General features: G+C 42.6%; 1 protein-coding gene across 3 annotated transcripts in view; it reads left to right on the top strand.

Moving 5' to 3' along the window:
* Positions 1-15,996, top strand: part of lnpep (leucyl/cystinyl aminopeptidase) — a 149,214-nt gene that overhangs the window by 55,004 nt on the left and 78,214 nt on the right. For all 3 annotated transcript variants that reach the window (XM_070884469.1, XM_070884462.1, XM_070884477.1), the window contains exons 4-6: positions 2,962-3,096; positions 8,916-9,036; positions 13,232-13,386. In XM_070884469.1, the coding sequence (XP_070740570.1) occupies positions 2,962-3,096; positions 8,916-9,036; positions 13,232-13,386 (411 nt within the window). The remainder of the gene's footprint in view (positions 1-2,961; positions 3,097-8,915; positions 9,037-13,231; positions 13,387-15,996) is intronic.

Raw genomic sequence — 15,996 nt, 5'->3', positions numbered from 1 at the left:
GATGACGTCGGATTGTATTTTTAAAAAATAGGCCGGGCGAGTCAGCTCATTCCTGTATGCCGAAAGTTGCGCTGGCGATAAATTGGCGATAATCGGACGCTAGTTTCCATTTATCATCAAATATGGGTGCTAAACAGTAACTCAGCGCTTATATGGGCGCTAAATGTGCCGAAAGTCTAGTCCTATATAGAGACCAAAAAAAGCATTTTGAAAAGAACATGGTAAGAGACGAAACTACTGCTCAGGTTCTGATTTATTTGGCCTTGGCAAATGCTCAAAATTAGAATTCTGTTAACTATGTTTGAAAGTGGATAATAAGTGAATGTCTAAATCTGTTTTGCCCAATAAAAGTCACTGATTAGCCACAGGAGTGGCTATGGCAACAGCATTTTAGCCACAAATGCTTATTTATAGTAGAAAACACCTTGCACGCAATACAGGTTAATGTACTTGATATGTATATTTATTTGAAAATAAACTTATATCACCATGTAGCCTCTTTTTCTTCACCAACGTTTGGAAAACCAACATGACTTGATCAGACACAGCTCACCTTCGTGCAGCTTCTAGGTTTTTTGCCCAGCAGTTGTGATTGGTACTTTGACTTCAGCAAAGTGATTGTTGAGAATGTTGACTCGCACAACAAAACGCACCAGAACTTCTTCCTGTTACCTACATAGATCACAGCTGGATGTTGCCATGGCCTGTCCTGCTGGGACTGCTTGTTATTGGTTGGACTTTCTTTTTTCCACTGCCCTGGAGCAGTTATTCTGATTGACCGAGCTAACCTTAATGGCAACTCCTTTCTCCATATGATGTTGCTGGTCTTTCCATAGTGCTGAAGTCAGGGGTTTTTAAACCCATGTTGCACACCATTTTTGCAGATAATCAATAAGCAGTAACCAGAGTAGTAAAGCACTCTGCTTTCCATGCCATGCAAATCTGAATACAGATATTGAGATCTGCCAACTCCTGCTGGGGTATGGTTCTATGGACATCGTTGGCTCTCTGGTACCTTGCCAAAATATGAATTAACAATCATCCTAAATGCTGAATATCAACAGGTTGTCGTAGCTAAGCATATCAAAACACATTGTGCAATTCTGACCTGTTCTATCAAAGTGTCTGTGCAAATCTAGAGATTTAAAAAATATATTTTGACAATCAATTAAAAATTGAGACAATTTCTGTCCAGTTAAAACCACCCCATTTGCACTCAAAACGCAATAATAGTAGCCCAAAGATGAGTGGCTACTGGTCCAGTCCACTTACTACTGTTTTTGCATGCGGTCTAATTTTTGTCCAAATGTGTACCCTGGCAGCTAGAGCTTCCATCTGAAAGAGGCGGGAACCTCACTAACATGTGAAAATTTGGGTTAAGTGATGTAATTCAGAGTCCAATACTATTTTCAGGACTCAACGTTTGACTACTGCCAGTTGCTGCTTCTGCCCAAAAACCATGGGCGCTACAAGTTGAGAGGTGCCATGTGCAGTGATTATCTAAAGACATGTCCACAAGTGAAGCTGTCGAGAGCTTTTGGAGATTTTTTTTTTTGCATTGGCTTGTTAGTAGTTTGTTAGAAATGACACCGTATTTCAAAGTGCTTGTAGCTGCTCTAAGTCCTGAACTCATGTTGCCTGCTGCTCCACAGTGTTGTTTCTTCTGTGCCATGCACAAAATGAATCTCGCCTTTAAACTGCTGCTGAAGGACCTTTGGAAGACCCCAGGTCAACAAGCTGCCTATGGGAAGCGGGTCTTTGCTGGCTGCTTGCCTACCACATTAATGAGGATGTGCCAGAAAATCACACCGATGCCCCCCACCCATCAAGTGGTCCTTCAACTGGTCACCAAATTCTATATTTGTAATTGTTCTGATTCTGGTAAACTCCGAATACTAATTTGTGACAGTGGAAATACACAGTTGCCTCCAGCCCTCTTGTAACAAACCCTCTTTGTGGTTTTAACCATTTTTGCTTTCATTTAGGTTGAACCCTTTGTGTATGTTAATTGTATGTGTGCTCAGTACGTTCATTAATGTGTATTCAAGCTCCTATCTTGAAGCTTAATCCAAAAATCTTTCATTTTATGGTGAGTTGTGTTGTTCACTGCTGCTTAGCATGGGTTCCTGTTTGTTTAAACACATATATCAGTTGTCTAAAATTACCAGGTAGTGGTAGTGGCTCCAAGATGGTACTTGTGATGAGATTTGCGAAATGGCTCTATCCTCTGTTACAGACTCTAATCTGATACCCGAGGAAGGCAGGTCTACAATACTAGAGATGCTGTCAATTAAGCTGTGCAGTTTTAATTGGTTAAACTCCTGAGTATTTTGGCATCCCTAGAATCTGGATTTGTCTAACCTGTACCTAAATCTCTGGGTTTAGGTAAATGACTGTGTCTCTATGTAGGGAGTGGTGGCTTGGCATGTGGCAGACACTAGGCTGACCAAAAAAATCTAAAGCTAGCGCACCATGGTGAATTGTTAGTGCTGCATACAACACTGAACCAAACTTTGACTTCAAAGCTGTAATATGATGAGAGTTCACAAAAACTATTGAATTTCCAAAGCTCCTATTTTAAAATGACTATTTTAACAACAAAAAAATCCTCGCTTTGTGTCTTTCCCCCAAAAAGGGTAGGTATGGAGGGGTAAATTAAGCTTCAGACACCTTCTATCCTCCACAGTTTGTGAAAAGGTGCTCCACCTCCTTCCCTCCCCGCCCCCCCCCCCCCCACCCCCAGCCTCAGCCCAAGTGTGAATGTCAGTACTGGGCTTTCAATTTAGTTCTCCAGCTGAGCATGCAGTTCTCTGTATCTAAACCACCAATTTCAGCATGAAATAAATGTAAGAAATATATTCCTTTTGGCAAGCTAGGTTTTCTTTAAAACTGCAAAATCTGATTAAAGCACTGTGGATATTTTCAATAATGTTCAATATATCGGTTTGCAATGTGTTCCAGGATACCACAACTCCTGTTGACAATGGACTGTATCAAGACACGTTTATTGAAAGTGTTAACATGAGCACTTATCTGGTGGCCTTTATTGTGGCTGATTTGAAGAACGTCAGCCAGGCAACTGCAAGTGGAACGCTGGTAAGTCCCCTACTGTGTTTTTTTCATGTGGGTGATGCAGGCAGGGCCGCAGTTATTATCCATCCCTATTTGCTCCAAGAAGGTGATAGAGGGCCTTCTTGAATTGCCACAGTTGTGCTAATGGTGCTCCCACAATGGTGTTGGCTAGGAATTCCAGCATTCTGACTCAATGATGATGCAGAAATGGATGATATAGGTCCAAGTCAAGATGATATGCGACTTTGAGGTGATTGTTTCCACAATATTGCTGGTCTTGTTTTTCCTGTGGTAGAGGTCACGGGAGGGAGATGCTAACAAAGTAGCAGTGGGGTGTTGCTGTACTGCACCTTGTAGAGTATACATACTGCAGCCACTGTGCACCAGTGACGGAAGGAGTGGGTGTTGACTCCAGTAGCAGGAGCATTAACCAAGTGAACTGGATGCTGTCAAATGTTTTCACAGTTGCGTCTATGTGCATCTTGACAAGTGATGAGCATTCCATCACACTTCTGACTTGTAGGTGGTTGAGAGACTTTGAGGGAGCAGGAGTTAAATATCCTGCCACTGTCCTGCTCTTGTAGCCATAGTGTTGATATGGCTGGTCCAGTTCAGCTTCTGGTGCATAGTGATCCCTGGGATATTTGATGTTGGTGATGGTGGTGCAGTTCAAGGAGAGGTGGCTTGGCTCTTTCTATTGTTCGAGATGATCAGAACCCACCACTTATGTGGTGCAAATGTAACCTGTCACTTGTCAGTCTGGATGACATTGGCTGCTTCATTACCAGGAGTTGTAAATGGAGCTGAATGCTGTGAAATTATCAAAGAACAGCCCCACCCCTGACTGTACTGTGGAGGGAAGATCATCGATAAAGCAGCTGTAAATGGTTGGCAAAGGACACTTCTCTGAGGAACTCCTGCTGTAAGGTCCTGGGGTTGTAATGACTGGCCCATCTACCTTAGCTCAGGTAAGATGCCATCCATCAGAGAGGTGTTTCCCTTTGGTCCCCATTGACTTCAGTTTTGCTGAAACATAGAAAATAGGTGCAGGAGTAGGCCATTCGGCCCTTTTAGCCTGCACCGCCATTCAATGAGTTCATGGCTGAACATGCAACTTCAGTACCCCATTCCTGCTTTCTCGCCATACCCCTTGACCCCTCTAGTAGTAAGGACTACATCTAACTCCTTTTTGAATATATTTAGTGAATTGGCCTCAACAACTTTCTGTGGTAGAGAATTCCACAGGTTCACCACTCTCTGGGTGAAGAAGTTTCTCCTCATCTCGGTCCTAAATGGCTTAACCCGTATCCTTAGAGTGTGACCCCTGGTTCTGGACTTCCCCAACATTGGGAACATTCTTCCTGCATCTAACCTGTCTAAACCCATCAGTATTTTAAATGTTTCTATGAGGTCCCCTCTCATTCTTCTGAACTCCAGTGAATACCAGCCCAGTTGATCCAGTCTTTCTTGATATGTCAGTCTCGCCATCCCGGGAATCAGTCTGGTGAACCTTCGCTGCACTCCCTCAATAGCAAGAATGTCCTTCCTCAGGTTAGGAGACCAAAACTGTACACAATACTCCAGGTGTGGCCTCACCAAGGCCCTGCACAACTGTAGCAACACCTCCCTGCCCATGTACTCAAATCCCCTCGCTATGAAGGCCAACATGCCATTTGCTTTCTTAACCGCCTGCTGTACCTGCATGCCTACTTTCAATGACTGATGTACCATGACACCCAGGTTTCGTTGCACCTCCCCTTTTCCTAATCTGTCACCATTCAGATAATAGTCTGTCTCTCTGTTTTTACCACCAAAGTGGATAACCTCACATTTATCCACATTATACTTCATCTGCCATGCATTTGCCCACTCACCTAACCTATCCAAGTCACTCTGCAGCCTCATAGCATCCTCCTCACAGCTCACACTGCCACCCAACTTAGTGTCATCCGCAAATTTGGAGATACTACATTTAATCCCCTCGTCCAAATCATTAATGTACAATGTAAACAGCTGGGGCCACAGCACAGAACCTTGCCGTACCCCACTCGTCACCACCTGCCATTCTGAAAAGTACCCATTTACTCCTACTCTCTGCTTCCTGTCTGACAACCAGTTCTCAATCCATGTCAGCACACTACCCCCAATCCCATGTGCTTTAACTTTGCAATCTCTTGTGTGGGACCTTGTCGAAAGCCTTCTGAAAGTCCAAATATACCACATCAACTGGTTCTCCCTTGTCCACTCTACTGGAAACATCCTCAAAAAAATTCCAGAAGATTTGTCAAGCATGATTTCCCTTTCACAAATTCATGCTGACTTGGACCTATCATATTACCTCTTTCCAAAAGCGCTGCTATGACATCCTTAATAATTGATTCCATCATTTTACCCACTACCGATGTCAAGCTGACCAGTCTATAATTCCCTGTTTTCTCTCTCCCTCCTTTTTTTAAAAAGTGGGGTGACATTGGCTACCCTCCACTCGATAGGAACTGATCCAGAGTCAATGGAATGTTGGAAAATGACTGTCAATGCATCCGCCATTTCCAAGGCCACCTCCTTCAGTACTCTGGGATGCAGTCCATCAGGCCCTGGGGATTTATCTGCCTTCAATCCCATCAATTTCCCCAACACAATTTCCTGAGTAATAAGGATTTCCCTCAGTTCCTCCTCCTTACTAGACCCTCTGACTCCTCTTATATCCGGAAGGTTGTTTGTGTCCTCCTTAGTGAATACCGAACCAAAGTACTTGTTCAATTGGTCCGCCATTTCTTTGTTCCCCGTTATGACTTCCTCTGATTCTGACTGCAGGGGACCTACGTTTGTCTTTACTAACCTTTTTCTCTTTACATATCTATAGAAACTTTTGCAATCCGTCTTAATGTTCCCTGCAAGCTTCTTCTTGTACTCCATTTTCCCTGCCCTAATCAAACCCTTTGTCCTCCTCTGCTGAGTTCTAAATTTCTCCCAGTCTCTGGGTTCTCTGCTATTTCTGGCCAATTTGTATGCCACTTCCTTGGCTTTAATACTATCCCTGATTTCCCTTGATAGCCACGGTTGATCCACCTTCCCTTTTTTATTTTTACGCCAGATAGGAATGTACAATTGTTGTAGTTCATCCATGCGGTCTCTAAATGTCTGCCATTGCCCATCCACAGTCAACCCCTTCAGTATCATTCGCCAATCTATCCTAGCCAATTCATGCCTCATACCTTCATAGTTACCCTTCTTTACGTTCTGGACCATGGTCTCTGAATTAACTGTTTCATTCTCCATCCTAATGCAGAATTCCACCATATTATGGTCACTCTTCCCCAAGGAGCCTCGCACAATGAGGTTGCTCATTAATCCTCTCTCATTAGACAACACCCAGTCTAAGATGGCCTCCCCCCTAGTTGGTTCCTCGACATATTGGTCCAGACAACCATCCCTTATGCACTCCAGGAAATCCTCCTCCACTGTATTGCTTCCAGTTTGGTTAGCCCAATCTATGTGCATATTAGTCACCCATTATAACTGCTGCACCCTTATTGCATGCACCCCTAAATTCCTGTTTGATGCCCTCCCCAACATCACTACTACTGTTTGGAGGTCTGTACATAACTCCCACTAACGTTTTTTGCCCATTGGTGTTCTGCAGCTCTACCCATATAGATTCCACATCATCCAAGCTAATGTCCTTCCTAACTATTGCATTAATCTCCTCTTTAACCAGCAATGCTACCCCACCTCCTTTTCCTTTTATTCTATCCTTCCTGAATGTTGAATACTCCTGGATGTTGAGTTCCCAGCCCTGATCATCCTGGAGCCACGTCTCTGTAATCCCAATCACATCATATTTGTTAACATTTGTTAATTCATCCACCTTATTGCGGATACTCCTTGCATTAAGACACAAAGCCTTCAGGCTTGTTTTTTTAACACCCTTTGTCCTTTTAGAATTTTGCTGTACAGTGGCCCTTTTTGTTCTTTGCCTTGGGTTTCTCTGCCCTCCACTTTTCCTCATTTCCTTTTCTGTCTTTTGCTTTTGTCTCCTTTTTGTTTCCCTCTGTCTCCCTGCATTGGTTCCCATTCCCCTGCCATATTAGTTTAACTCCTCCCCACCTGAAGCTCCTTGGTGCCATACTCAGTTGGATGTCTTGATGTCAAGGACAGCTACCGTCGCCTCTCTTTGATATTCAACTCTTGCAGCCGTCCTTGGATCACAGCTGCGATGAGGTCAGGAGCCGAGTGGTTCTGATGGAACCTGAACTGAGCATCGGTGAGCAGGTTATAGGTGATTGGGTGTTGCTTGATGGTGCTATTGATGACTCCTTCCATCACTTTACTAATGATTGAAAGTAGGCCACTATGGTGGTAATTCACCAAGTTAGAGTTCTTGTGTTTTGTTGATTGGGCATACCTTGCAATCTTCCACCAGTATCCTGGCTGTACTGGAACAGATTTGCTGAGGGAGCTGCTAGCTTTTATACACAGGTCTTTATTATTAATGCTGGGATGTTGTCAAGACCCGTAGCCGTTGCAGCATCCAGTGCACTTAGCCACTTCTCCTTTTAATGTGAAGTGAACCAAATTAGCTGGGCACTGGTATCTATGATAATGGGGACTTCTAGAGAAGGCTGAGCCGGATCATTCACTTAGTAATTTTGGTTGAGGACACTTGCATACTCTTCAGCCTAGTCTTGTGCACTCATGCAGGACTCTACCAGGCTGAGGATATGGATATTCATTCAACCTCTTCCTGCTAGTTTCTGGTTGTCCTCCTCCTCTTCTTGCTAGTTGCCTGGTTGTGCTCAACTGGATATGGTAAAACTGCAGAGCTTCAGTTTTCCAGTTATACAGGGTATTGGTGAGGCCACACCTGGAATACTGCGTGCAGTTTTGGCTTCCGTATTTACGAAAGGATATAATTGCTTTGGAGGCAGTTCAGAGAGGTTCACTAGGTTGGTGAGGGGGTTGACTTATGAGGAAAGGTTGAGCCTCTACTCATTGGAATTCAGAAGAATGAGAGGTGATCTTATCGAAACGTATAAGATTATGAGGGGGCTTGACAAGGTAGATGCAGAGAGGATGTTTCCACTGATAAGGGAGTCTAGAACTAGAGGGCATGATCTTAGAATAAGGGGCCGCCCATTTAAAACTGAGATGAGAAATTTTTTCTTCTCGGGGTTGTAAATGTGTGGAATTCGCTGCCTCAGAGAGCTGTGGAAGCTTTGTCATTGAATAAATTTAAGACCGAAATAGACAGTTTCTTAAAAGATAAGGAGTTCTGGGGAGCGGACAGGGGAGTGGTCCTGAGTCCATGATGAGATCAGCCATGATTGTATTGAATGGCAGAGTAGGCTCGAGGGGCCGTATGGTCTACTCCTGTTCCTATTTCTTATGTTCTTTTCTCTGATTCACTGATTATGAGACTGCCTAGCTCTTTGTTTTTCATCTAGATCGCCCTGTGTTGTAGCTTCAAGAGAATTGTACCTCATTCTAAGGTATGCCTGGTGCTGCTCTTTCCACACTCTGGAATAAACTGCAGTTGGTATCTTGGCTTGATGGTGGATCAAGGAATAAGCGATGTGCTGGACCAGGAGGTTGCATATTGTGATGATCTACAATTCTGCTGCTTGTGGCCCACATTGACTCATGGATGTTCAGTTTTGGGCTTCGAGCTTGGCACAGTACTGACACACTGCATAACCAAGGATGTCCTGACCATGGCAACGAGTGTTTGTATTTAAAAAGCTAATGTTCTGTAGACTCATCTCATTCAAGAGGTTTTCCGATGATGTGGTTAGACAATTCCGATTTAATACTTCTAATATTCTTATTCCTTTGAACTTGATTAGGTATCTGTGTATGCTGTTCCTGACAAGATGGATCAATTGCATTATGCATTAGACACAGCAGTGAAGCTTCTGAAGTTTTATGAGGGCTACTTCAATATATCCTATCCCTTACAGAAACTAGGTAAGGTCAAATAAAAACAGCTATTCATAAAGCATGAGCACACTGCTGCTGCCTGACCATAACTGAGACTGATAATAGCCCTAATGTCGACTGCATGAATGACATTTGGCAAAGTGTTGGAATGTCATGGTGTACCTCCAGATTAAATTTTGGCATGCCCCAACACTGGAGGATTTAAAACTGAATCATGCCTGTGATCTCACTCCAGTTTTAGCTTACTGACTATATATTAACTTGTGAATGCACATACAAGCCTTCAAGGTATACCCTACTTGTGTGTAGTTCTCTAGTATATTGAAGAAAATCTTCAGCCTGAATGGAGTAGTTGGGTGTGATTTTACAAAATATAACTCGGCAAAGTCAATGCAGTGAAACATTTTGAGTTTGTTAAAGTAGCACCATTTGGACTTGTGAGCAGAAGAGTCATAAACTGGCCAACTTCCATGTTCCCTTTGATGACTTCTGTGTGGGGATGTGCACTTGCAGGGATTATCTGCATGGTTTGATCCCATAGCACACCATAAAAGTGCACTTCATCTTGGCTGACAATCCATGTTGCCAAAGAGAGCAAGTATCTGTTCTTTTATTTTCAGAGTTTAAGATTAAATTTTGCATGTTAGAAATTGCATTGCTAAATGTCAACTGTAACGGATTAGGAACGTTGCACCTGTACCTGTAATTAAGCACTAAACTGGTAACCTCACTCTGAGGTAGTTTGAGGGAAATAGCACTCTTTGGAGATTGTAGTTAAATTTATTGTTGCTGCAGGTGGGTAGAGAGTTGCCAATTCAGTTTATTTTTTGTTGGGTCACATCACAGTTAAGCCACCCTAGTAGTGGCCAACCCATCACTACTCCTTTGCCTTCCTAGTCTCCTACCACTATCCCAGGCTGGAGAAACCCATCGTTGTCCTCCCCCTGCCAGGCCAAACCTGCCACAAGGTGTCAGAAGAGGGTAAGGTAAGTTTTAATTTTTAGGAGGATTTCTTTCTGAGGCCCAAAAAAGAAACTGGGCCGTCCTCACCCCGGTTCTCCGCCCCACCCCACCCCAATCGCAATCTCATCTGGAGTTCATCTTAATACTCAGCGGGCTGCTGGGAATTCCTACTCCTGGCTGCAGGCCAGGAAGTGATTTCGACTGGGTTTAGCCTGGAGTCGAGTACTGAATATTAAAATATGCTCGGGAGTTAAAATCTCTGGGTTACAACATACGAGCCCAGGTCCCTTACACCGACTGATCCCACCCTGTGGTAAAATCAGAGCCAGTGTTTGATTCGGCATTTCACTCTTTCAGTCCTCTGAAGGCTCACTGAGACTGAGCCTTTATTAATGTTATGCCAGGTTTAATACATTGGGAAACCACAAAATTGCACTGGCGTGACTGTCTCCCAATTGAAATGCGTTTTGAATAATCAGTACTTGAATGGTTTCATTTTAGTACCAAAAGTGTGAAAGTTGCTGAGCCAGTGTCTGATCAGCTTAATTGCTTCAAGCTTCCATTTTTCCTTATCTTGTTTGAAGCGTGGCATGTTGTACTGATATTGGAGATAAACAGAACAAGAAACGTTTTTTTTGTGCGAGATCGTAAGCAAATAATTTAAACTCTACATGGAGCACTCTAAGGGACGTATTGTGGGTAATGATCCCTCACATTCCTCCTACTTTTTCATCAGTACTGAGGAGATTTTGAACCAGGAAACTAAGCTCTCTATTTTCCCTTAATGGAGAGAGAAGAAATTGGTTTTCTGTGGCACTGTATTGTTTTGACAGTGTATTGTGTTATACTGTAAATTTTCTGAGAGCTCTGTCTCTCTGTCTCTATGGGCTAAGGTTTGGCAGATGGAATACAATGTCGGAAAATGTGAGGTCATCCACCTTTGGGGGGGGGTGGTAAACAGTAAAAGGGAATATTATTTGAATGGGGAGAAATTACAACATGCTGCGGTGCAGAGGGACCTGGGGGTCCTTGTGCATGAATCCCAAAAAGTTAGTTTGCAGGTGCAGCAGGTAATCAGGAAGGTGAATGGAATGTTGGCCTTCATTGCGAGAGGGATGGAGTACAAAAGCAGGGAGGTCCTGCTGCAACTGTACAGGTTATTGGTGAGGCCGCTCCTGGAGTACTGCGTGCAGTTTTGGTCACCTTACTTAAGGAAGGATATACTAGCTTTGGAGGGTACAGAGACGATTCACTAGGCTGATTCCGGAGATGAGGGGGTTAGCTTATGATGATAGATTGAGTAGACTGGGCCTTTACTCCTTGGAGTTCAGAAGGATGAGGGGTGATCTTATAGAAACATTTAAAATAATGAAAGGGATAGACAAGATAGAGGCAGAGAGGTTGTTTCCACTGTTCGGGGAGACTAGAACTAGGGGGCACAGCCTAAAAAAAACGGGGGAGCCAATTTAAAACCGAGTTGAGAAGGAATTTCTTCTCCCAGAGGTTGTGAATCTGTGAAATTCTCTGCCCAGGGAAGCAGTTGAGGCGAGCTCATTGAATGTATTCAAATCACAGATAGATAGATTTTTAACCAATAAGGGAATTAAGGTTTATGGGGAGCGGGCGGGTAAGTGGAGCTGAGTCCACGGCCAGATCAACCATGATGATGATGAGTGGCAGAGCGGGCTCGAGGGGCTGGATGGCCGACTCCTGTTCCTAATTCTTATGTTCTTATGTTCTGAAAGGCATATGGGTCAAAGGTTGGAACCAAGTGTATACAAATTAGAACAGTAAATGCAGCGGACATTGTAAAATTATTAAGGAAGAAAGGAAGTTGGCCTTTCTGTTTCACTATCTCTGTACCCATGATAATAATTGTTGTGGAATATTTTACAATACTCAACACAAGTCTGACATCAAGAGTTCAAATAATTTTTATTCGCGTGCGTGGGGAGACGACCTGCTTTCTGTCTGTAGCCAAGCTTCTCCAAATTGATACGCAGTTTACAGATATTTATACACATGACGCATTGTATAATGTCTCCTCCCACCTTCTAAAACACTCCATTTAGTCTTACAATATTAGTTGTCATTTCTGTTGCAATCAGGTCCACCTTATTTTAGATAAAAGACAGTAGGCATTTGCGGTTAGCATCAGATGACAGTTCATCAGTCACTTTTTAGATAGTGTGGTCAGCACAGTTGGCCTGACCGTTGGCCCATATGGGTTGCCTTAAGCTATTATACAATATTGGCAGTTGAGGTCAGCATATCTAACATTAACATATTTTGCTTTACTTGTAGCCTTGTTCCTTGTTTCACCACACAAGCTGTTGCCAAGCTATTACTGAATTCTGTTCACACAAGCTATTGCCCAAACTAAAGCAGGCCTATGGTTTCTTACAGCTTAATTTCTCTGTCTTGTGCTCCTCTTTCAACAGTGTGCTATTTGTTCTATAGCTCTGTCAGTCTGCTGGGCAAGGACATGTCAAACTGGAGTCTTTGTGTATACTCTTGTAGTTGTCAATAAAACCAGGACATCACCTCTATCATTCCTGTCCTCGTGTCCTTGTTTTGATCAACTATTCAAAACATGTACCGTTCAAAGAAATCAATCAATCGATCTGCATGAATCATGCAAGCTCATCGCTATTCTGTACGGTAGTTGCTTACATATGCCGAGGTTTGAAATTAAAGATAGTGGACAAATAAGTAAGAAACTTTCTTGTTGCCCATTTTGAAACAAAAATCAAGAAAACTTCAGTACATATACATGACATGCAGTATGAATTTTGAATGATGTTCCACTGTGCCGAGATACAATGTTCGGTTGAACATAAGGGCAGAAGTATGCCCTTCAAGTCCGTTCTGCCATTCAATTAGATCATGGCGGATCTGCTTTGATCCATATCCCTTGACACCCTTCCCTTGTTCACTGTCCCTGTCGATTATGGTAGGGTCACCAGCAACCTTGGATTCTAAACTGAGTATAGTGTACAAGAAACCTTGTCTGTAGATAGTAGCTGGACTTAATGGGCTACAAGCTCAAAATGATACCCCAAAAAAGAATCTTTTGCTGGTATAGCACTTATTTTGAAATACTATTCTGTTGACTAGGAGGGGATTAATGAACTCTGGCTCACTAAACTAATCTTGTGGAAGGCATGGTATTGATTATTATTTTATTAATTAAATTTGCCTGTAATGCATTCACATTTGTCATTCCTTGGATGAAAAACATATTATTTTCCTTTTCTAGATTTGGTGGCTATCCCTGATTTTGAAGCAGGAGCCATGGAAAATTGGGGCCTAATCACTTTCAGAGAAATAGCACTCCTTTACAGAGAAGAGACCGCATCAATACTGGACAAACAGATAGTTACCATGGTGATAGCTCACGAATTGGCTCATCAGGTATTTGAAGCTTAATCCAATAATGTATTTTGAAATGTTTTAAACAGCTAATGATAAACCACAACAGATGTATAATAGCTAATTAAGGAATTTGTCTCATGAATATTTCTATAGATTAAAGCTCTTGAATTCTGATGGTGCTAACTTCTATGCACAGTGCTTGTGTCCTGTTGCAATATGCATCTTGAGACTGCCTAAGGACTCTTCTGTCCTGCACCATAACTCAATTATTCCACTTGCAGAAAATACATCACCAGTGCAATCTTTTGTTTCTCCCTCTTTTGTTACAGAAATGCAGTGCCTACAAAGTGAGCTAACTTTCATTCTGATAGCAGAAGTTCTTCGCTACCTGTTGGTGTTTGACTAACACAATAATATGTTTGCCCTATCTAAAGCTCCTTGGGGAAAAAAAGTTGTCACACTAACTTTAGCACTCTGGCTTTCCCTCAAGGGATTGGTCTTTGCTAGGAAAGAGAGGTAAACACTTGCTGATGGTAGAAAAAAAGGGAAACTGATTAGAATATTTGCACTTGTTATCTTAATTGAAAAGCTGGATTGACCAGGAATTTTGGGATAGAAGGTTTAGAGGATTAAAATGCCACCATTTGATCTCTGGGATTTGTCTTGGAATCCAGCCAGGTGGCATGAGTTTCCCCTCTGCCAAATATGTGGGTGCACTGTGAAATTAGGTTGGACTGTGTCAACCAGTCCCTCCTCGGTAGAAATTTACAGCACTACACTGGACCTAATTTATCATCAATTGTCAAGCTTATTCAGAGAGCCCATGGCATAGTTGGTGTGGGAAATAGAAAATTTCACACCAGTTTGCATCAGGGTGGAGAAACTATAAAATATAACAATTATAAAGTTCAACTATTTAAATATTAACTGCTGTACTGTGTTTATGGGATGTACAATGTTTATACCATATGCATGATATTTTTGGCAACTGCACAAGTTAGTCAATGCGAACCAAGATAAAACCACATGCTGTGATTTGACAGATTTATTGCATATTCCAGGCTTGTTGTTGAATTCACTTTTAATAACCTTTTGCAATAGAAATTGGTCCTCTTTGCACCCATTTTGTGGGCAAAAAATGGGGGCAGAAGGGACCAATTTTGGGGCTCCAGTCCAATCAGCGTTACGAGTGTCACTATATTGGTGTAAGTGGCATTGCAGGCAGCTGCCTAAGGCAGGCATTAGGCCCCTTGCATATTTAAATTAGGGGCCAAGCACCTGTTGAAGGACCCGTCTGTAAAATAGTTGACTGAGCGGAGCAGGTGCCGGGCCTGTCCCGTTCAGAATTCTTCAGCATCCCCAGCAGCTGCCAACGAAAAGTAAGCAACCTAACATTCGGTGTTTGCAATGTGCGAGCTGCCCATGAAGGCATGACAGGCGCCAGCAACTCGCTTAAAATGCTAATGAGGCCTCAGGCCCAATTTCGGACTGGCCCTCGGTTGGGGAGCACGTGGACTGTGCAGCACGAAATCTGGGCCAGAAACTGGGGTATTTCTACCCCTTTATGTAAAAAAAAAAATCCTTTGCAATGAGTGGCCTTGAAGATTATGGCCTTTGTTTATATCCAATGTGTCTTGTGCGTTATACATTTGCTGTCGGCACCTTATACATTTCCTATACTGGCATGAAACAAAATACATTTCTATTTAATGTTTGAATTTGACGAAGGTAAAATATTTTGTATACAGTAGAACTTCCATATTGGAGGGACTCCCTTTCGGCTGATATTGCATACCGAAACCAGTGCAGCAACAACTTGCATTGATATAGCGCCTTTAATGTAGAAAAATGTCACATGGAGCTTCATAGAGGTGTAATCAGAAATAAATGGATGCCAACCAAAGGAGGCGATATTGGCTCTGAAATTCCGATGTCCCCGGGTCTGTACGAAGTTTCTACGGACCCAGGAAGGCATTGGAAAAGCAGGGTTTCAGCGCGCAATGCGCATGTGCTGATAACCAGTTTTCCGATCTGTCAAGTTTCTGGCTTGGCAGATCTCGTGCATATCAGGAGCGAGGATACTTGCAGGGCAAGATTTCTGATATTTATCCAGCGAAAGTCCTCAAAAAAAAATCATGTGCATGAAAAAGTAAGCGTATAGCCTACTTTTACAGGCGCAAGTATTTATTTTAAAATGTTGGTGTCTTTTTAAAGTTACAAAATCACATTTTATTGTTTTAAAAACCCTCCCCACTGCGATAAGTTTATTTTAAGGCATCTTTTTAAAAAAAAAAGTCAGAAAAATATTTTTTTTTATAAGAACTTTAATTTAAATGCTTCTTAAATATGTAGTGTATTTTTCTATTTTTTACAATTAGTGTTTTGTGTATTTGTGGGGGAGGGGGGTTCTCATTCATAATAATGGGAACTCCAACTTACGGCGTTCCCATTATTATGAATGAGAAAATACTGTACCTTGATTGGCTGCCCAGAGCCATGTGACTACAGCTCCAGCCCTGCGCACGTCCTGACGTGCACGCGCTCCGATGCGTAGGAGTGAAGGCCTCCGGTTCGGAAGTTCGAACGGGCGCAGCAGGAACAAGTAGGTGCGCATCCTTTTTAATTTTTTCAGTCGATTGCCTGCAGGAA

This window comes from Pristiophorus japonicus, chromosome 1 (genome assembly GCF_044704955.1).
Source record: "Pristiophorus japonicus isolate sPriJap1 chromosome 1, sPriJap1.hap1, whole genome shotgun sequence".
NCBI lineage: Eukaryota > Metazoa > Chordata > Chondrichthyes > Pristiophoridae > Pristiophorus > Pristiophorus japonicus.
This window is presented reverse-complemented; position numbering and strand designations above follow the sequence as displayed.